The 22,595-nt window shown below is 47.7% G+C and overlaps 1 protein-coding gene across 7 annotated transcripts in view; it reads left to right on the top strand.

Moving 5' to 3' along the window:
* Nucleotides 1–22,216, top strand: part of Trerf1 (transcriptional regulating factor 1) — a 212,864-nt gene extending 190,648 nt beyond the window's left edge. For 5 of the 7 annotated variants that reach the window (XM_036167830.1, XM_036167831.1, XM_036167832.1 and 2 more), the window contains 5 exons: nucleotides 4,969–5,057; nucleotides 7,523–7,636; nucleotides 16,175–16,378; nucleotides 18,576–18,823; nucleotides 21,665–22,216. In XM_036167830.1, coding sequence (XP_036023723.1) covers nucleotides 4,969–5,057; nucleotides 7,523–7,636; nucleotides 16,175–16,378; nucleotides 18,576–18,823; nucleotides 21,665–21,986 — 977 coding nt within the window. In that variant the 3' untranslated portion in view covers nucleotides 21,987–22,216. The remainder of the gene's footprint in view (nucleotides 1–4,968; nucleotides 5,058–7,522; nucleotides 7,637–16,174; nucleotides 16,379–18,575; nucleotides 18,824–21,664) is intronic. The other 2 variants (XM_036167836.1, XM_036167835.1) reach the window with 1 other exon arrangement.
* Nucleotides 22,217–22,595: the final 379 nt, after the last annotated feature.

Here is a 22,595-nt window from a genome sequence, read left to right as displayed (position 1 = left end):
TGGCCGTTTGATCCAGTTAATTAGGCTCTTCATCATTAGCCTTAATCGGCTTGTTAGGGGGCCCTGCTGATAATAGCCCAACAGCCAGGCATCCCCAGGTAGAACAAGAGTGTGGGGGAGTGTCAGCCCACTAACTCCACTTGCCAGCTGAGATGGGGGTGGGGCTCTTACAGAGAGAGGCAGAGCTGTGAAAACCCAAGCATGGAGTTCCAGCAGGGACAGGCAGCCTTGACGTAGTCACATATCAGAGGGAGAGTGTATATCCTGTAGCCCGAGCTGATACAGAATCTGCCCATGTGACCAGTAGAGAGACAGAGCATGTTGAGCACATCAAGCAGTGTTGATCACCGTGAACTGGCCACCATCCCCAATTCAAGGGCAAAGAAACTAAGAAGTGGACTTCCCTGCTGTCCCAGAAGGAAGAAATGCCTGGGGCACATTAACAGTCGAAGCTCTCCTGACAAAAGTCACCCTCTCTAGAAGTGACTAGAGATGTCATATGTTCAGATGTCATTTTATCTGTACCAAGAATTCAGTCCAAGGCCCAGGGGTGGAATTCAACGCCTGTGTGTAGTTCCTAGTCTAGAGGCCATCTCTGGTGTGTGTGTGTGTGTGTGTGTGTGTGTGTGTGTGTGTGTGTGTGTGTGTGACAGGTTTATTGTCTGGTCTAGCCTCCGCTCTTCAATTCATAGATGCTCCGTTGGGCACATGCACACACACACACACATACAAGTGCTGTCTGTCCCTTTTCACTCCACCACACATCCTAGGACTGTACAAGGGCCACCCTCTCTAGGCTGTGCTTCCCACCTGTCACTGTAGCCTCAAAGTACAAGTGACGAGAAGAAAGGGAACCACCATCCCACCTCTTTCCAGGACTAGTGAAGATGTGCGTCAGAAGACCTCGTTACAGAACAGCACCCCAAGGCACCCCCCCCAAGAGGTCTCCTTTCTTCTTGAAGTGTGGGGACTCCTGCCGAGCAAATGGACCAGCAAGCCTTGTGGATACAGAGGAGTGGATATCTTAAAAGGAGGCAGAGCTGGGAATGTAGCCCTGCTCTTGGGACCAGCAGTGAGATAGTGAGCCCGGCAAGCAGTAGAAGTAAGCATAGCCTGCATAGAGACGCTGCGGGCTTGAGAAGGCTGGATGACCCTGTCGGTGTCTCCAGGTAGAGTGGCAATAACTCCAAGAAATCTGTGATCTGAAGTTGGAAAGAATTTTCATTGATCAGCTTGGAGGTGGGTGTTAGCGGGAATGGGTGTTTCATCTGAGGAAACACCAAGGACCACCATCCTTGACCTGCAGGGGGCATCACAAGAGCCCCTGCTGTGACTGAGCTGTGTGACAGGACACCAGCATCTCCTTCTGACACTGTCTTTCTGATCCTCTCACCTCTTTGCTGTTTTGATGGACGCCTGAAGGGGGAACCATGACTCTTCTTTAGTCACTCAGCTAAAGTGGCTGGCTGGTGAATCTGCTCTGCTTTCTTCCTCTTTCAACCTCTGGAAACCCCCTCCCCATCAGGCCCAGAATGTTGGGCCTAATCTGAGGAACGTTACAGAATGACTATGAAGGTACAGATGTTCCCACCCTCCCTTATACATGTTCATATGCACACATACACACAGTTGTAGTGGTTTGCACATGAAGTCAGGCTCTTCAAATCCTGAAGATCTGGAAGAAGATGCTTCTCTACAACATTCTCTTCAATGCTGTAAAAATGCAACCTTAAGCTAGGCAGCTGTGGCACACGCCTTTAATTCCAGAGAGGCTCTCTTCATTCACCCAGTTTTTGCATACTCGAATAGAAAATGCTGTTCAGATTGCCTGTGCATAAGTCCTAGCAGACGGCCAGAGTAAAATGGAAAACTTGGACCTGCCCGAGCTAAGAGTAAAGATGCTGTGGGGGTCCGGCATGGTGGCACACACCTGTGATCCCACACCTTGGAGGCAGAAGCAAAGAGATCTCTGGAAGAGGCCAGCCTGGTCTACCCAGTAAGTTCTAGACCAGCTAAGGCTACATCATGAGACCCCTTTAAAAACAAAACTGCAGTTTTTATTTGTTTGTTTTTCGAGACAGGGTTTCTCTGTAGTTTTGGAGCCTGTCCTGGACTAGCTCTGTAGACCAGGCTGGCCTCAAACTCACAGAGATCCACCTGCTTCTGCCTCCCGAGTGCTGGGATTACAGGCGTGCGCCACCAACGCCCGGCCAAAGCTGCAGTTTTAAGAGATCTGAGAACGGTGATGATGGAATGTCCGTGGCCTGCCAGCCATGTGCCATCCAGGAATCAGAGATGTAGAGAATTTGGGAGCCAGAAGAACAGTATGGTTTTCTGTGTGCCCACCACGGTAGCTAAACCTTTCCTAGCACAGCCAGAGCTAAGAGCCCTGTGTTTTCTGTTGCTATAATGAAATGCTTGAGGTTGGGTATTTTATAGAGAAAATAGATGAATTTAGGCTACAGTTTTTAAAAATGGAAGCCTGTGTTTAGGTGCCCTCTGGTGAGGACTTGGTGGCAGCGTGGCAGATGGCACCCTCTTTGCAGATTGACTATAAGAGGGAAAGATCACTTGGTTGATGGCAAGCCAAAGACTGACTGCAGAGAGGCCGGGAATGACTTCCCACTCGGCCCCACCTCTCAAAGGGCCACTTCTCAACACCACCACACCGTGGACCACGATTATAACCTAGTGCTAGGAGTGCACATTTAAAGTCACCCAAACCACAGCAAGCCTCCCCCTGCCCAACATGTGGTCTGTGTTTCTCACTCTGGATAAGTCAGTTATATTCTGAATCCAGGTTCCTGGCATATCCTATTGCGTTGGAAAGGAAAAATCATTGAGTTTGATCAACAAGATATAAATGGCATGTTAGGACCACGGCAGTTTTGCCCCAACAGGCTACAAATCTGCTAACTGCTCCCCCATCTCTTCAGCCTGATGTGCTTCCCATTCCCCGAAACCTAGAACCGAGCCCTGCTAGAGGACCTCTGTTTCCTCATCTGTAGAGCAGGACAGTAGTAGAGACAGGCCTTACGGGGTTGTTAGTCAAGCCCAGGGACTAGTAAATACAAAATACTTAGTAATCTCAGATGTAGGGAATGTTCTTAAATGGCAGCTTCTTTTAGATGGTGTGAGTGTGTGTGTGTGTACACACTCTTCATGCTTGGGCACATGCAGAAGTCAGAAAAGAACAGGGCATCTTCCTCCATCACTCTCCACCTGATTGTTTGGGACAGTCTCTTTCTGAACCTGAAGCTTACTTTTTCTGGGAGGCAGGCTGGCCAGTGATACTGCAGGACCCACCTGTCTCTGCCTCCAACATAGGCTTCTGTGGGCCATGCATGCTTTAACATGAGTGCTGGGGATTTGAACTCAGGTCATCCTGTTTTCACAGCAAGCACTTACCCACTGAGCCATCCCCAGTCCCTGATAGTTCTTTTTTCCTGACACCGTGGCTTGCTTATACTTGACACCTGATAAGCATACTTATCAAATGAATGAGTGAATGAAGTATGTTATGCTTGTCTGTGAGTTTGCCCTCGGCGTTCCTGCCCCAGAATTCCTATCTCTTGCCTGACTGACCTTTGTGTGACCTTTAAAGTCCAGTCTAGTATTTTTTTCTACCTCGCAGCCTCCCCTGCTGCCCTGGCCCTGATCTGAACGCAGTGTCCCTTCTCTGTGTCCCACTAACTGTCACTTACCATCCTGGCAGTAGCTGTCGCCATGAACAGCATGGCCTTTGGCCTTTGTAATGGTGGAGACAGTGAACCTAGCCACACCCCCAGAATCACTGACTACATGAATACTTACATCGTAAAATAATAATTAGGTAAAAGCTGTAGATATGCTGCACCAGTGAGCACTCAGTCTCCCAGTTATCAAGCTGGGGGCTTTTGTATGGGATTGTTTTGTTGTTTTTCAAGACAGGGTTTCTCTGTGTAGCCCTGGCTGTCCTGGAACTCACTGTATAGACCAGGCTGGCCTTGAACTCACAAAGATATGCCTGCCTGATCCTCCCAAATACTGGGATTAAAGGCATGTGCCATCAAAACCTGACTCAGAAGGGTTGTTTTTTGTTTTTTGTTTTTTTTAATTTATTTATTTTTATTTTCTTGGTGTTTTGCCTGTATGCATGTCTATGTGAGGGTGCTGGATTCCAGAGTTACAAACAGTTGTGAGCTGCCATATAGGTGCTGGGAATTGAACCCAGGTCCTCCAGAAGAGCAGTCAGTGATCTTAACTGCTGAGCCATCCCTCCAGCACTCTGGGATTATTTTTATCCCTCACAAAAATCTAATTACTAACGGGGGCAGTTCTAGTTACTGCTGCTCATTGATTACAAACAGAAGTCTTAGGTTAAGTGACTTGCTGAGTTTTGAATCAGAATCAGGCCTGCTGGCTATTACATTTCACTGGCTGTTTTCTTTTTTTTTCCTTTTCTTTTGCTGTTTTGCTTTTTTAAGCAAGGCTTTCCTACGCAGCCCCAGGCTGCCATTGGACTCTCGGCCCTGCTTCCTGCTGCTGGGATTACAGGCACACACCACTGTTCCCAGCTCTAGACGAGCTTTATATTCAGACATGAATTTCACATGTGTGGCCCCTTTTTCCTGACACTCGGATCTTGACTTAGACCAGGTGAATGTTCAGAGAACTGGGATCTGCTCTTTTTATTGTTCTTGTTTTGAGACAGAATTTGATGTAGTCTAGGTTAGCCTTAAATTCACTATGTAGCGTAGGCTAGGATTGAACTCAATCTCCTGCCTCCTCCTCCTCCTCCTCCTCCTGAGTGCTGGGATGATGGATATGCACCACCACCATGCCAGACTTTTTTTTGGTGTGTGTGTGTGGGTATGTGTGTGTGTGTGTGTGTGTGTGTGTGTGTGTGTGTGAGAGAGAGAGAGAGAGAGAGAGAGAGAGAGAGAGAGAGGGAACACTATCCCTAATGAAAGTTCTGTTTTGTTCCAGGTTCTGACAAGTGGACATCTCTAGAAAGAAAACTGTTTAATAAAGCATTGGCCACTTACAGCAAGGACTTTATTTTTGTACAGAAGATGGTAAGCCTCTTTCCCCACTGCTCATTTGAAAGGACTTTTGAGATTCTGGACATTACCTTAGTGAGATGCTATCCTTTGCTGCTTTTAGAACATCCTTGAGATTGCATTTCTGATGGCACTCTCCTAGGATGTTGTAGAAGGGAGGGAGGGAGGGAGGGAGGCAGCCTTCCCTTACCTAGTGTCAGGATTCTGGAGTCAGACTCAAAATTGTGACAGTAATGATAGCAATTAGTATCTGCCAGGCATGGTGGCACACACCTGTACTCTCAGCACTTGGTAGGTGGATCTCTGTTGCATTCAATGCCAGCTTGGTCTACATGGCAAGCTCCAGGACAGCGTGGGCTACATAGTGCGATACTATCTTAAAACCCCACCACCCCCAGAAAAGAGGGGGAGTGATAACTATATAGCCTTTTACAGAAGAAAGATAGAGAGAGAGGTAGAAATAGAGATAGATAGATAGATAGACAGACAGACAGATAGATTTAGGTAGGTAGAGATAGAAGATATAAATAGGTGATAGATAGATGATAAGTAGATAGACAGATAGATAGATAGATCCTCCCAGGGTTGGAATATAGCTCAGTGGCAGAGTTCCTGTTAGCATGCATGAAACCCTGGATTCAAAAGGAAAAACAGAAAGAAGTAAAGAGATAAGGCACCCACAGAGGAAACCATGCGTTAATAGATAACATATTTCATAGGCTTTAATTGACTGAGAGTGATTTAGACAGAAAATTAAAAATATTTCAAAGTATTTCAACACTTTATAGTGAAAAGAACCCACCGTTTGGTGCCTGAGGTAGTCCCTTTGGTTTGGCCTCTGCTCAGAGCTTAGTGGCAGGTGGCGTAAGCAGAAGGGAGATGTTTTCCTGAGACGGAACCAGAGCTGTTGAGGGTCGGCTCACTCTTGGGACGGCTGCTCTTTGAAAAACTCCCTTAGACACAGGGATATGGCTATAAGGGAAAGAGTACCTTCTGCGCAGGCGTGAGGACTTGAGTTCAAATCCCTAACGTCCACATCAGAAATCTAGGCGTGACTATGCATGTACCTGTAACTCCACTGCTTTTGAGGCAGAGGCAGGAGGATCAGTGGGGACAGTTGACTGCCGACTGAGCTCCAGGTGCACTGAGAGACCATTTCTTAAAGAAATAAGGCAGGGCGTACTAGACCAGGACCCCTGGCATCCTCCTGCTTCACACACACACACACACACACACACACACACACACACACACACACACACCAACCTGACGCCTCCCAGGGTAGTGTTCCTTGAGACCTAATGGCCTTTTCTGAGAGGTTCCCTCCCCCCATTTTAGCAAGTTCTCACTATGTAGACCAGGCTGGCCTTCCTACTTCCCTAGTGGTGGGATTCAAGCCGTGTGCTGTCATTCCTGACAAGCCCCATTTCTTAGAAGTGTCACACCTACCCTGGGGACGAAGCTCCCAACACATGAGCCCTCGGGGACAAGCCACACTAACACTGTAGGATGCTGCCTGTGCCTTAGTTAGTCCTGAAAGGCTCTGACGTGGCTTCCTTGACCAGTTCATGTGCGGCATTTACAAGTCAGTACAGTTTTTTAATCAAGGGCTCTTTGGGACTGTATCTTGCTCCTCAGGGGTGGAACCCATGTAGTAATTCCAAATGGCAGGTGGCCTCCTCCCATCATGTAGGTAGCTGTATATCCACCCTCCCATCTTCATACCAGGGTGACTGAACCCCACCTGAGTATAGAGGTCTATGAACTAAACAAAGGAAGGAATGCTTCATTCCAAAACATGTGCAGGTTGAGCATCCCTAATGTGGAGACCTGAGATCGGGAATGCTCCAAGGGTTAGAGCAGATGTCTTCCAGGTGAGAGACTGCAGCCAGGGAAGGTTGTGCACGTCTACATCCAAGCCTGGTACTCTCTGCCCCTTGTGAAGAAAACGTGGTGGAGGGAAGAATATGCATTTGTGCTGGTTGTTATTACCTGCATAAAGAATTTCTGGAATGCGGCCTAAGATAATTGAATAGTAGAGGGTCAGTTAGATGGCTCAAGGAGCTTGCCCCCAAATCCAGTGACCCGAGTTCAATCCCCAGGCCTCACATGGTGAAAGGAGAGAACTAACTCCCACAAGTTGTCCTCTGACCTCCACACATGCGTGGATACACTCAAGGAAATACACATGAATAAATGTTACCTTTTTTTAAAGAAAGGATTAGGAGAACCCATTTGTGTTGCAGATGTCCAGGTAAAAACATGGAAAGAATAGTTCCTTCTCTTTGGGTTTTGGTTTTGTCTTTGTTTATAAGAGTCTCACCACGTAGCCCTGGCTGACCTGGAACTCCCCATGTAGTCCAGGTTAGCTTTGAACTCTCAGAGATCGGCATGCCTCTACCTATTGCAGAATTAGCTGGTCCACCAAGCTTGCCTGCCATCCAGTGCTGGAGCTAATCGTGGGCGCGCTTTCTTGGCAGGTGAAGTCCAAGACAGTGGCTCAGTGTGTGGAGTACTACTACACCTGGAAGAAGATAATGCGGCTAGGGAGGAGACACCGGACACGCCTAGCGGAAATCATCGATGACTGCATGGTGAGTGTCCTTACTCAGTTGGTTCCTCTGCCCCTACCTCCACTCAGACGTCATTGGCCCGAGGACATAAAGTGCGGTTTGGGGGGGGGGGGGGGGTGTCTGCAGTCACCATGGCAGCACAGTAAACAACCTGCAGGAGAAAGTAGTTCAGTTCAGCATGACTCAGGAGCCAGTATCAGTCCAAACTTCAGGAGTCTGACCTAAGTACTTTTGTAGGTGCATTTAAGCACAGCAAGTTCAGTGAAAAGTTTCTTGGTGATAATTAATTCTGTGTGAGAACTCTTTCTTTGTAAAGCACGGGTAACAACTTCCGTAAAGATGGGTTCCATAGATGACTGCATGTGACACCTTCCTTAAAGATGGGTTCTTAGATTGACAAGCTCATGTTAAGGGTCTGGAGGAGAATCTGGTGTCCTCTCTTCCACACAAATAGCTCAAAGGTCACCAGGCTATTAACCATGTCTGCTCCCAGCCTTCTGGGAAGATGACAAGCAATATGTCCCTTCTTTTGAAAAGACAGCCCTGTATGTTTACCATTCTCGGTTCCACCGGTGCTTATATGTGAGCAAAGGGACCTCCTCACCTCCCACGATAGTGCGTCTCAGAAAGGTGAAGCCATTCCAGGGTTTTGTGGCATTCTCTCTAAAGCATGAACGGCCCTGAAGAGCTACTGAGCAAGTATGGATGATTCCAGTCCTTGTATCACTGTCCACTCGGGGCATCGGTCTCCTCTATTAGCAGACAATCCTGGGTCATCTTCATATCTAAACCTAAGTACTAAGATGGAAGCTGAGAATGTGGCTCAGCTCGTAGACTGCCTGCCTGGCATACACAAAGCCCTAGGTTTGAATCCCAGTACTACATAATATTGGGTGTGGTGGCACTCACTTGTCATCCCAGCTCTCAGAAGGTGGTGACAAGGAAGATCAGAAGGTCTGGATCATTTTTGGTTACATAATTCATGGCTAGCCTGGGCTGTATGAAAATCCATCTCAAAGAAACTAAATAAAAATAAAATTTAAAAGTAAAGACCTGGGGCCACAGAGATAGCTTAGTGTGTAGAGGGTACCTTGCTCTTCCAGAGGACCTGAGTTTGGTTCCCAATGACAAAATGGGGAAGGCTCACAACTTCACGGCACCTCCAGCTCCAGGGGACCAGTTCTCTCTCCTAGACTCCTATGACACCTGCTTCCATATGTACACATATTCACACCTAGGCAGGCATGCGCACATACACACATACACACACACACACACACACACACACAAAGTAAATCTTTTGTAGTCAGCAGTGGTGGTGCACAGCTTTAATCCCAGCAATCAGGAAGCTGAGGCAGGTGGATCTCTGAGTTTGAGGCAAGCCTGGTATATAGAGCAAGTTCCAGGACAGCCAAAGCTATACAGAGACACCCTGTCTCAAAGAAACAAAATACATAAAGTCAGTCAGTCAGTCAGTCAGTCAGTCAGTCTTTTAAAATTTAATATATGAAATACGAAAGAAAGAAAGAAAGAAAGAAAGAAAGAAAGAAAGAAAGAAAGAAAGACAGACAGACAAAACAATACAGTATCCTGTGGTTCAGCCAACCAAAAGCAATTAACTCCCACAGCATACAAACAATATGTGAGCTGGAGAGACTACTCAGAACTCTTGCTGAGGGCCTGGGTGTGGTTCCCTGAACTCCCATGTTGTCTCACAGCTGTCTGTAACTCCAGTCTCAAGAGATCCAGCGCCCTCTTCTGGCCTCCTCAAGCAGCAGGCACAAACATGGTATATATACAGGCAAAACACTCATGCATGTAACTTAATTCTTTTTTATGCAGTTGAAGAAAGGCATTTATTGAGAATGAGGAAACACACACATGCATCAGATACACAGAGACAAAGACCCTCTGCAAAGCAGAGGGGACTCAGGAAGCCAAAAGAAAAGAAAATCCCAATTTTTTTTCCTTAATGTTTAAACAGCAGTATGTGTGGGTGTCAGCAGTCAAGATGCTAAATGGTGTCTGCCTTCTCTGTCCTCACCACTCACAGGACATATTCTAGTTGGGATGATGTCATGCTAACAATGACTGTGAATTCCAAGAGTATTTGAAAACAGTATGAGGTGAGAACCAGAAAGTCTTAAATGCTGCAAAAGGATACTCAGCTTCATGAGCTGCAGCCTAGGAAGGAGGTTTTCCCAGGGTCACTGAGCCATGCTGTCCACATGAGAGGAATCATAGGAAATGCCAGCCTTAGACCTAGGATCTCACTCCCTGCTGAATTGTAAAGTGAGAGAGATGATTTCAGTGATTTAGAGTGATTTGTTTCTGGAATATTCTAGACCATGTCAATGCTGTGTTTGGGGAAAAGTCAAAATCAGATATCAGGGACTAGGGAGATGTTTCAGTGGTTAAAGTGCTTGCCCTGCAAGTATGAGGACCAGAGTTTGGGTCCACAGAACCCATGTAAATGTAATTCAGGCATGGCTACATAGCCATAATTCCAGCATTGAGAATGCTCAGAGATAGGGGACCCTGGAGCAGGCTAGATAGCCAAACTAGCCACAGCTGTGAGCTCTGGGGTACATTGAGAGACTCTGCCTCAGTGGATATGTGGAGAGTGATAGAGAAAGACTCCTTACCTCCACCTCAGGCCTCCATACACATGTGCACACATGCATACACAAGCACATGAGGGAAAATCACATGATATGGTCTGCTAAGAGAACGTCATTTCTCAGGTTCTGGTGTAACAAAGGCCTAGGGACAGTGCCCAGGGAGATACTTATAATGGCACTCGCTAAGTATTTGTCCAGTGAATGAACGGTTTTCTGAGACAGGAGTCACTGGTCCATAGTAGCATCCCTCTGTGAACTCTGGAGGGAGATGGGATGAGCAAAGAGATGCTGAGCAGAGACATGCTGTGGGAGAGACAGCATCATACAATGTAGAAGAGCCATCTTGGTCAGTGTACATTAATGGAGGAAAGGCCAGGCCACAGTGCAGCCTCTGATGAGGAAGAGAAGTGGAGAAGGCATCTCTCCTACTGGCTCGGTGACAATGAGCCGTCGTCACTAGGCTGCATCAGTGGCATTCACACCCTTGTGCTTTACATGTTCGGGGAAAGCAAAGGGCTTATGTGAAAAGATGACTCGGGCCCATGAAAGCAGTCTTTGTGTAGGACCTGAGACATAGCTCCAGCTTCCCCTTGGCTTTGTGAGTACAGTCAACATTCTGAGCACCAGTTGCCAAGTAGAAACGGGAACCTGGGAGGGCAGGGTCGCATGCACATGCTCTTCTTCCTCGGTATTTTGTCAGAGGGCAAGGGAGGGTCCAACAAGATGGCACAGCAGGTGAAGGTGCTTGCTGCCAAGCCTGGTGATCTGAGTTCAGTCACTGGGACCACAGATGGAAGAACCCACTACTAAAAGTTGTCCTCTGACCTCAACATGTGGGTCTTGGTGTGTGGTATACACACACACACACACACACACACACACACACACACACACACACGTTAATACTGAAAGGCAAGTGAGCATTTTCTCCCAGAGGAAGTTCAAAGGGGCTCCCTGAGGGAGTCATGGGGATGGTCGGGATGGGCGCAGCATAATCACTTGCTCAACAGGACAGCGTGAGACCCAGCCTAGGCTGTCACTGGCCTTAGATCTTCCTCTTAGAGGAAGATTGGAGGAAAGTGTGCCTCCCACCTTGCTTTTTGAGTCTGGGTCTCCCTGGAATCCAGAGCTAATTATTGAGGTTAGGCTGGCTGTCAAGTGATCCCCTGTCTCCCTCTTCACAGCTCTGGGATTACAGGCATATGCCACCATGCCAACCTTTTTTGGTGGATTCTGGGACTTGAACTCAGGTCCTCATGATGGCAAAGCAAGAACTTTACCAACTGAGCCATTTTCCACATCCTCAATTCAACGCTCTTGTCAAGCTGTGTGAGCTCAGGAACGACTTACCTGCCTGACTTCCTGAATTGCTTAAGAAAGAAAGCTGTAGAGTTTTGGGAGAATCAGAAGTCTTACGGGGTGGCGGAAGGTGCCTGATTGACACCACACGTTTAATACCTTTTCTTCATTCCTTCACTACTGTCAGAGCAGCCCTGACCCTCAGACGTGACTTTGGCAGATTCCGGTTGAAAGTCTGTATTTCAGTTTCCCTGTTTCTTGAAGTGTGGCTATAAAAGCCCCATCCTCTACAAGGAGCTCTCAGTATGCATAATCCAGGGTCGGGCGCCATGTTAAATATAGATCCTCAGGCTGGAGAGATGGCCCCGGGTTAGAAGCACTTGCTGCTCTCCCAGGGGAGCTGGGTTTTATTCCCAACATCCACTGAGGGCTGCTCACAACTGTCTGTAACTCCAGGTACAGGGGATCTAACACCCTCTTCTGGCTTCTGCAGGCAGGGATGCTAGTGGCCTACACTTGCACAGACACACACATACACATACAATTATATCAGATAAAACTGTGTATACATATATGTATGTATGTATCTCCTTCCTCCCAGATTGCCATCTGAAGTCATTCTAAACACTTCTGTCTACAGTGCGTTGTACAGTGGCTGACATGTAGCTACAGAGTGCCACATGTTGGGGTTTGGTCCACCTATCTTTGTATCTCTGAGTCACTTTGTCTTGATGATAAATATGTTGTGAACTTGTACAGATTGCCAATTGAAATAAAAGCCCATCTGAATTCCTGAAATATACATAACCTCCATACAGTCGAATTCAATCAAGCTTTGTGGCTACGTGAAATATGTCTTCAGAGTTCTTAAGCCAATCGATGACATTGTGCGAAGACTGTAATTATAATAAGTACCATGGAACAAATGCCATTGTTGTCAAAAGTTTTGTTATGAAGCATGTTTCATAAATGCCAAACTGGAGACCATGGTCCACTTAATAACTTGAGACTACAAAGTCCCCATTCTTTGAAAGTAGGCGTTCACGGTTTTGCCTGAGACTCTGGATTTGAAAGGTGATAGATGAGTACAGAAAGAAGACCACCTATGTAAACTCAGCCTGTGTGTTCTCTACTAACAAGGGGCCTTAACTAGAAACTACTCCACAATAGGCGCTGGTCCTGTATCAGTTCACATTGACTACATAATCATTACTAACTGGTCACTGAACTGGCTGGAAACTGGCCACTTCTTACACATACCATGCTAATGCAACCTCTTGAATATACATCTACATGGTGTTACCCGTGACTATGGCTGAAACTAGGAAAAGTAGTAACTGCCTCGGGTTGGCTGGTATTATCTCTGTCATTCTCCCACAGCTCTCCCCTAAATTAAAACTGGAAAGAGGCCACATATGGTATTGTACACTTGTAATCCCAGCACTCAGGAGGTAGAGGTACAAGTTAGTCATGAGTTAGTCTAGCTTGGAATACATAGTGAATTTTAGACCAGTCTGGACTATAGAGTGATACTTTGTCTTAAAGGGGGTGAAAAGGAGGAAGAAGGAGGGGCTGGAGAGATAGCTCAGTGGCTAAGAGCACTTGCTGCTCTTCCATAGGACCTGAGTTTGATTCCTAGCAACCACATTGGGTACCTCACAACAGCCTTTAACCCCAGCTCCAGGGTATCTGATGCCTCTAGCTGCCAAGGGCACCCACATGTACACACCCATATAAAGACACACATGTATTTTAAAAAATAAAAGTTAAAAAGCCAGGTGTGGTATCACATACCTTCAATTCCAGCACTGGGAAGCAGAGGCAGGTGGATCTCTGTACTTTCAAGGCCAGCCTAGTCTACATAGTAAGTTTTAGGCCAGCTAGAGTTATGCAGTGATGAGACCTTGTCTGAAAAAATAAAAATAAAAATAAAAATAACGCATGAGAGAGGAAACCTGCGGTTTCTGGATCCGGGGTACGGCTGTTCTCAGAAATCTTTTTTCTTCTTGGAAATTCTTGCTTCTGGTTTCTGAGAATCAAAGGCTTGCCTAGAGCTTCCTGGCTCGGGAGACACACAAACTGGAGCTTGCCTGCTGTAAACAGTGGGTGTACAGGGAGGGCCTGGCAGAGGCAAATGGTCTGTCAGGTAAAGACAGCTGGGCATACCTTCTATTTCCTCGTTTGTACCATGGGATGACTTTACAGGCTCTTCCATGCATAATAAGTATGCAAGCCTCTTGTGAATGGTACAAATCTGGCTAGAATGAAAATCTGTCGCAGAGAATTCCTGTGTCCTGGTCCTCAGCGGCTTCTGAGCACGCAGGAGCCAGCCACCTTCACTCTACCCCGGGAAGACAGAGCAGAGTCAAGTAGCTGCTCAGGCAGGAAGTAGATGAGAGTTTCTTAAAATCCTGTGTGTGGCCAGGCTTGGTGGTGCATGCCTGTAATCCATCACTTAAGCTGAGGAAGGAGGATTGCAACTTCAGAGCCAGTCTGGGCTACATAGTGAGGCCTTGGCTGGGGAGAGAGGGGGAGGGGGGTATGGGTATAGGCTATGCTTACAATTCCAGCACTTGAGACATAGAAGTAGGAGAATCAGGAGTCAAGGGCAGCCTTGGCTACATAGCAAGTTCAAAGTCTCTGAGCTACATGAGACCCTGTCTAAAAAGGGAAGACAAAAAAGATTGGAGAGATGGCTCATCATTGGTACCCAGCACCCACATTAGGCAGCTCATAACTATCTGTAACTCCATCTCTAAGGAATTGCCTGCTCTCTGGCCTCCTTGGGCACCTCAAACACATGGCACACATAAACTAATGCAGGTGTAGACACATAGATAAATAAAAATAAATACAACTCTTTTTTTTTTTTTTTTTGGTTTTTTTTTTTGAGACAGGGTTTCTCTGTAGCTTTGGAGCCTGTCCTGGACTAGCTCTGTAGACCGGGCTGGCCTCCAACTCACAGAGATCCACCTGCCTCTGCCTCCCAAGTGCTGGGATTATAGGCGTGCGCCGCCGCCGCCACCACCACCCGACTACATCTCTGTTTTAAAACCAGATTAATCCCGGAGTTCTTTCCCAGCCCTACCCACACCATACTACTCAATCACTTGCCACTCTAAAGCCTATTATATGGGTATGAGTGTCTTACCTGTATAAGATGCCTCATGCCCGTGGAGTTCAGAAGAAAGCTCAGAGCCCTGGGAACCCTGTGGGTGCTGGGAATTGAACCTGGGTCCTCGAAAGAACAGCAAGTGCTCTTAACTGCTAAGTCATTTCTCTAGCCCCCCACCCCCACCTAAAGTTATCTTTATAAAAGGTTTATTTTATTATTTTATGTGTATGTGTTGTGGGCCTGAATGTGAATTCTCTACGTGCACCACATTCATGTACGTGCCTGTAGAGGCCACAAGAGAACATCATACACCCTCCAACTAGAGTTACAAGTGGTTGAGAGCCACCTAGTGAGGGTGCTGAGAGCTGAACACTGGCCATCTGCAGGAGCAGTATTCACTCTTAACTCCTGAGCCATCTCGCCAGCACTTATTTTATCTTTCATGAGTATGTATGTGTGTCTTGATAAATGTATGCCACATGTGTGCAGTGCCCAAGGAGGCCAGAGGAGGGCATCAGATCTCCTGGAGCTGGAGTTCTGGACACTGTGACCTGTTGGACTTTGAGCTGGGAACTGAACTTAGATCCTCTGAAAGAGCAGCAAACACTTTTTTTTAAAAAATATATTTATTTATTAATTTTTTAAAATTTTACATACCAACCCCTGTTACCCCTCCCTGCCCTTCTCCCGCCTCCTCACCTCCCTCCCACTCTACCCCCACCCACTCCTCAGAGTGGGTAAGGCCTCCCATGGTAGTCAACAAAGTCTGGCATACCAAGTTGAAGGAGAGCCTAGCCCCTCCCCATTGTATCAAGGCTGAGCAAGGTATCCCACCGCAGGGAATGGGCTCCACAAAGCCAGTTCATGCACCTGGGATAAGTCCTGGCCCTGCTGCCAGGGACCCCACAAACAGATCAAGCCACACAAGTGTCACCCACATTCAGTGGGCCTAGTTCAGTCCCATGCAGGCTGCCGAAGAGCAGCAAGCACTTTAACTGGTGGTCCATTGCTCCAGTCCCTCCACATGATCTTCGAGACAAGGTCTCTCCATGAGACTGAGGCGTAACTTCTTGGCTAGATTGGCTGGCCAGCAACCTAGAGGGATCCTGTTGTTTATACCTCCCAGCGCTGGGGTTACACACACACACACACACACAGACACACACACACACACACACACACACAGCTTGTATCTGGGGACTGGGGCTGGGACTCAGTCCTCATGTTTGTACAGCAAATGCTAACCCGCTGTGCTGTCTCCCACCCCTAGGCAGGGCACCTTCACAGCTCTACCCCCTGCCTGAGCATGATTTTTCTATGAGGGGTCAGGGGGACCCAAAGTGCAGTAGGTAGAGTGCTTGACCTCAGGATCCCAAGTGTCCAGAGATCAGCACGGCAGACTGTCACTTGCCATAGGAAAAGAAGTCACAGCCCTAGTGTCCCGTGAGCTCCTGGCTTGTGATTGCTGTCCACCACTAAAAATACCTTTTGGGGATATTACCTTCTTGCTTTTCTTAACACCAGACGAGTGAAGAGGAAGAAGAGGCAGAGGAGGAAGAGGAGGAGCCTGAGGAAGATAGGAAATCCATAAAGGAAGAGGAGAGTGAGGTGCCCAAGTCACCAGAGCCACCGCCTGTCCCTGCCCTGGCTCCCACTGAGGGGCCACCGACGCAGGCCGTTGGCCAACCATCAGGCTCTTTCATCTGTGAAATGCCCAACTGTGGGGCTGTAAGTACCTACCTATTGTTGTCCCTGGCTCTGGGGACATGAGGGTCATGCAGCTGTGCCTAGTCTAAGAGCAATGGCCATCTGGCAGAGGTCACGCCATGTAGCTATTACTTTCTTAATCAGCTGGACCAGAGGAGAGTTGACTGTGTTCTCTGTCGAGCATGATGCTGCATGCTGGAGAACTTAGAGGGGCCCCTAAATGTGGTAGCACAGGCTTGTAATCCCAGCACTCCCAAGGAACTGAGACTTTGAGGCCAGCCTACGGTATATAGTGAGACCTGGTCTCCAGACAGAAAACCAGAAAAGGCTGCTGCCCTCAGGAAGTGTGTGATTGACAGCTCCACAGTGAGAGCAGGCCTCCAGAAGGTACACTTGTGTGCTATACCGTCTCCTGGTAGGTACCTCTCTGCAGGCCCTCAGACTATATGTCAGATTTATCTTGTCAACATGCATTTAAACTCACTGGAAGAGCCTGCCAGGGTTTCCCTTTCCCAACACGGTGACTCTTAAAGCCTAACACATTTGGAAAGACAAGTTCCAGGGGTGTCACCCCCAAAATGAGGGCGTCCCTCCCTTCCCAGGGAGCATCATTGTCCTAAGCACATCTCTGCTCATCTAGTGCAGAGTGTATTGAATGTTGTGTATGGAGTCTGCCGTTTAAAGAAAGTCTTCAAACTGTTCACATCCTGGCTGGGCAGGTGGCACACGCCTTTAGTCCAGCACTCCGGAGGCAAGCCAGGCCTACATAGTGAGACCCTGTCTCAAAATCAAGAAATAAAATGTTTATGTACTCATACGGAAAATTCATGTTATTTACATTTTTTAAATGCAAAGGCTTTATAAGAACAGAAGTGTAGAGAACACGAGAACTGGCCAGCGGGTCGGCTCGCTCATGGCCTGGCCTCTGCATCCCTGCCATCTGCCCAGATCGCTTCAGTTCTGAGTTAAGATGTGACTTTCAGTGGCAGTGTTTCTTGGTAACTGTGTTCAGAAATTGGGTGCTTTTTCAATTCATGGGTTTGGGGTACAGTAACTGTTTGAGTTTGGGGTTGTTTGCCACGCAGGGCAGTCATCTTTTACTTTGCCTAATCAGACACACTCCGCAAGACAGACATTCTTAATGACTTTTTAAATCTCTCCAAGGACAGTGTGGCAACCCACTCCGTGCCTAACAACAGAGGCTGGGTTCAGTAAATCAGAAACAGACTTGTTTTTCTGTAACAAAATAAAAAGGGCCCATGAGCAAAATGGAAAAAAAGGGCTATAGGATTGGGAGTATGGATTATAGCCCTAGAATTCAGAGGTTCTGGACAGAGGATAATTTGGTCCTGTAAGGACTAGGAAGGTGGGACCCACATCTGGTTGGAAGAGGCCACTAAACACCCACTGTGCATGGGAAAGTCCCCAACTATCCAGCCCCTAGTATCCATAATTCTTAGGCCAGGAAGCCCTGTTGTGTGTCAGTATTTGTAAAGTTATCCAGGTGTGTGGCGCACACCTGCACTCCCAGCACTTGGGAGAGGCCGGCAGGAAGATGAAGAGTTAAGCTACACAGAAAGGCCAATACCACCTGGATTGTAGATTGAGACTCAAACAAAGTCACTGGTCTGCATATTTCCAGCCAGGCATTGTGGTTCATGCTAGCACTCAGGAGACAGAGGCAGGAGGATTGGCTCATGTTAAAAGCCTGGCCTCTTGTTTAATCCTGTTAAATTTTGGAGGTCTTAAACATGGCTTCTGCAGTGCACTTGGGTTGCAGTGTAGCTCAGAGTGAGAGCATTCACCTAGTGAGTACTCAGGTTCCATCCCTAGCATCACAGAACCAACAAGAATTAAAACAGTGGGTTACCGAGGGAGGTTCTGACTCCTCTCATTTTGTACATGGGCGGGGGGTGGGAGGGACCTTAAAAGCCAAGTAGGTTCAACAGCCTCTGTTAGTTGCAACAGAGATAGAATTTAGAGCTAGACGCTGGGTCTCCTGACTTCGAGGCCGTAGCTTTGTCCTTGGTGCTGAGCCACACTGCCTTGGGCTTAGGTTAGACCGCTGAGGAAGTGTCATTGGCACTGCTTGTGGTTGGGGTGTTAGAGCCTTGCTTTCTGTGCTGTATGCCCAGGGTTTGCTTGTATGAACCGTATGCTGTTTCATGTTTCACATGTTTTACCACCGAGTAACTAACAACCCTAATTTCCTTTTCAGGACTGTAGATGTCATGTGACTCCCTTTCTTCCCCAGGTGTTCAGCTCCCGACAGGCACTGAATGGCCATGCCCGCATCCATGGTGGCACCAACCAGGTGACCAAGACCCGAGGTGCTGTCCCCTCTGGGAAGCAGAAGCCAGGTGGCACCCAGAGTGGGTACTGCTCAGTAAAGAGTTCACCGTCTCACAGCACCACCAGTGGAGAGACAGATCCCACCACTATCTTCCCCTGCAAGGAGTGTGGCAAGTAGGTACACTGGAACCACGGACCAAACCCAGAGTCACAGTGAATGACTGTCCTGTGTGGGCTGTTTCTCCAACTAGAGAAAACAAAAAACAAAAAAACAGACTCTCAGGGTTCCCTTTGATACCATCCATGGGATCTGCAGGTAGACCTTCTCACTACCTCTGTTCATGCCTCTGCCCACAGCAGACATCACTAATCAATTACCACATTCTCTAACATCACATTAAGGCAAGGTGTCCTGTCTTTTGTATCATGATGATGCAAGCTGGCACGGCGAGTTGATTAGAGTCCATGCACATCCCTTCACATATAACTTAAAACAACAGCTAAGGGAGGAAGCTAACAGTAGGTGGGATGTTAACAGCTAGTGTCCATCACATACTTCATGTGTGTGAACTCGCTTAATCCCACAGGAAAAACTCCATCCAATCCGAGTTGTTTTCATGCTTATTTTACAAATGAGGATTTAAAGTCAGGTAAAGTGACTTGTCTCAAGTCACAAAGCCAGGAAAGCAGAGCTGACATTTAACCCTTGCTATGTCCAGATGCAGTGCCTGGCTTCCCCACACTGTTCCAGCCTTCGGCTTTGTTTTGCCTAGCTACTTTATCAAGAGCTTAACTAGTGGTAAAATACATGGCTCCTTCCCAGTTTCCTGAGTCTGCGAAACCTACAACAGCATCATAGCTTAGAGGCCATTGGGGGCCTTCGCTGAGTTTCTGTTTATAATCTCAAGGGTCTCAAACACAAGAATGGAGAGATACCTACCAGTGCCTCCGAAACTGTCAGGAAGATGTTCCTAGTTCCTTAACTGAGGCCAGTGGGGACCTCTATGTCTGTATCCTCATAGACTGTGTCAGGTTGGCTGGAGAGCTGGCTTAGCAGTTGGGAGCACTGGTTGCTCTTCCAGAGCACCTGGGTCTGCTCCTGGATGGTAACTAACAACAATCTGTAGCTCCAGTGCCAAATCTGATGCCCTCTTCTAGCATCCATGGGTGCTGCACACATGCAATGCACAGAATTACATGCAGCCAAACGCCCATTCACATAAAATAACAATAAAATAAAAAGGATAGTTGTGAGCCGGGCGGTGGTGGCACACGCCTTTAATCCCAGCACTCGGGAGGCAGAGGCAGGCGGATCTCTGGGAGTTTGAGGCCAGCCTTGATCAACAAAGCGAGTTCCAGGACAGACACCAAAGCTACACAGAGAAACCCTGACTTGAAAAACCAAAAAAAAAAAAGAAAAGAAAAACAAAAAGTGGGTATAAAGCATGTGATGTGAGCCTTGTGCTTAGAATGGATCCCATCTCAGGAAGTCTCACTGTGTGTACAGATGTGCGTACATTTGGACAGGGGTGCTTGCCTTATATTTCATGTTTCTGGCTGCTGCTCAAAGGCACGCAGTGAGCATTTTTTTCTTGTCTTGCCTTTATGTTACTTAAAAGATCTCTTCTTTCTGTTTGACTTTTCTTTGGTATTAGTGTATGTACCCATTGTACATGTCAGGGCATGTGGGAGGCCAGGGGACAGTTCTGTGTAGTCTGTTCTCTCCTGCCATCTTTATGTGGGTCCTGGGGCTCGAACTCAAGGTGGTTGGGCTTTCTCAGCAAACACTTGTACCAGCTGAGCCTCCCACCTGCCTCTTTTCCTATCAAAAGTTCGAGTAAGACTTTACAAAAACTCGAACTGCTTGCTGGGGTTCTCCAGTTAGGACTAACCCTGAGCAAGTTCGTAGGCAGCTGCTGCTGCTCATTTCCCTTTCAGAGTCCTCAACCTGGTGGACAGTTGGCTGATTAGCTTGGGAGAGTCACACAATCGTATTTATGCTACTCTTTCTCCATAAACACAGGCTCATACCTGGGCTAACTGTCCTGAAAATGGCTAGACGGCAAATCCTATAGAACGTACAGGCCATGCTGTCTCAACACCTCGCTTTCCCACCATATCCCAAAAGCAGTAGGGAAATTCAACAGACAGACACAGCGGTGTGCCAGTGGCTAGAATAAAAAGGCTGGACCCTTGATCTAAACAATCTGGCATCCTTTTATCCGGGGTTGTGGGCCCCATTGACATTTTGCATGATTCCTTGCCTGGGGGAGAGGCTGGCCTTTAAAATAAGACATTTAGCAGCGTCCTTGGCCTTTGCGTGGTGCTAGACAGACACCTTCCATCTCGGATACAGCAATCAAGTATGCCTCCAGACATTGCCAGGTGTTTCCTGGGAGGGCACAGCCTTTCCTGGCTGAGACCCACTTTCATTCTAAAGAAAACAGTATGAAATGATGATGATTCTGGTGGCCCAGAGGGGTCTGCAGCAAAAAGGAGTGGTAGATGGGGCTTGTCAGCCCAGCACAAGAAAGCCTGAAGAAAGGCCGTTGGAATCGGCTGCACCGGTTACTGGTTCAGTGAGGTTGAAGTGGAAGGGTCACGGGTCTCATTGGAAAGAGTGGAATGAAAAGGGGTGCATCAGGTGTGTGTGGACCTGTCCTTAGAGGACTTTGACTGGAAGAAGAGGCCCAGGAGCCAGGGGTAGGAGGTGGCCTGTTTTTTATGGTAGGACTTGGGATTCTCCAGTGTAGAGGGTGCTGTTAGTGATGGGGACAGGAGGGGCCATAGGAGAAGCAAGTGTGCCTGTGACTAGACAGACAGGACCCAGCCTCCGGGACTTTCTGTCCCCGTTCTTCTTCCTCATAATGCCCAGAAAGATGACTGGCCACAGCAGGAAGAAGGCACCCCAAACCTGCAGCCTGCACCCCAGTCCCTACAGGAAACGGTCATCTTTATCTGCAGGATCTCCACTGTCCCCAGAGTCTCACAAGCTGCTCTCTGCCTCCTTTTCAGGGTCTTCTTCAAGATCAAAAGCCGGAATGCGCACATGAAAACCCACCGGCAGCAGGAGGAACAGCAGAGGCAGAAGGCTCAGAAGGCAGCTTTCGCAGCCGAAATGGCAGCCACCATCGAGAGGACTACTGGGCCGGTGGGGGCACCTGAGCTGCTGCCCCTGGACCAGCTGAGTCTGATGAAGCCGGTCAAGGACGTGGACATCCTGGACGACGATGTGGTCCAGCAGTTAGGGGTCATGGATGAGGCTGAGGTGGTGGGCACAGATCTTCTCTTGGATGATCAAGATTCGGTTTTGCTTCAGGGTGATACAGAACTCTAAGCCCCTGTTCATCACCTAGAGACACAGAAGCCACAGCCTCCACCTTCATCAGTCAGGAAAACCTGGACTTCCTGCTCCTTTGAAAACCCTTTTAAACTACCTGTTTAAAAAGCGGTTCTTTTCTTCAGGTTAAGGGAGGGGGAAAATCCAGTTCTTTTCTCTTTTACCTTCTTTTAAATTGTTTTTGTTGGGGGTTGGGGGGAATAAAAAATTGGCACAACTATCTTTAAGAGGTGTCTCATCTGGGCTGTGTTCTCGCGAGGCCGTTTCCCGCGGGGATGAGCCTCACATGCGTGTTGCTTTGCTCTCAGATGTCAGCCACCCTGGTTGCCTTTTATCTCCAGACTTGCTGTGTGTGTGTGTGTGTGTGTGTGTGTGTGTGTGTGTGTGTGTGTGTATGCATGTGTGTGCGTGTATGTGTGTATGCATGTGTGTGTGTGCGTGCATGTGTGTGTATGTGTGTATAGGAAGCAGGTTACCCCATTTATGCTGGGACTTTAGGCCATGTTTTCCCATCAGGAATTATTTTTATTCTGCTCTGACCTGCTAGAAAGCATTCTCTCAGGTCAGAAGAACCTATTTCTTTCTTTCTTTCCTTTTTTTTTTTTC

This window comes from Onychomys torridus, chromosome 18 (genome assembly GCF_903995425.1).
Source record: "Onychomys torridus chromosome 18, mOncTor1.1, whole genome shotgun sequence".
Taxonomy (NCBI): Eukaryota; Metazoa; Chordata; class Mammalia; order Rodentia; family Cricetidae; genus Onychomys; species Onychomys torridus.
This window is presented reverse-complemented; position numbering and strand designations above follow the sequence as displayed.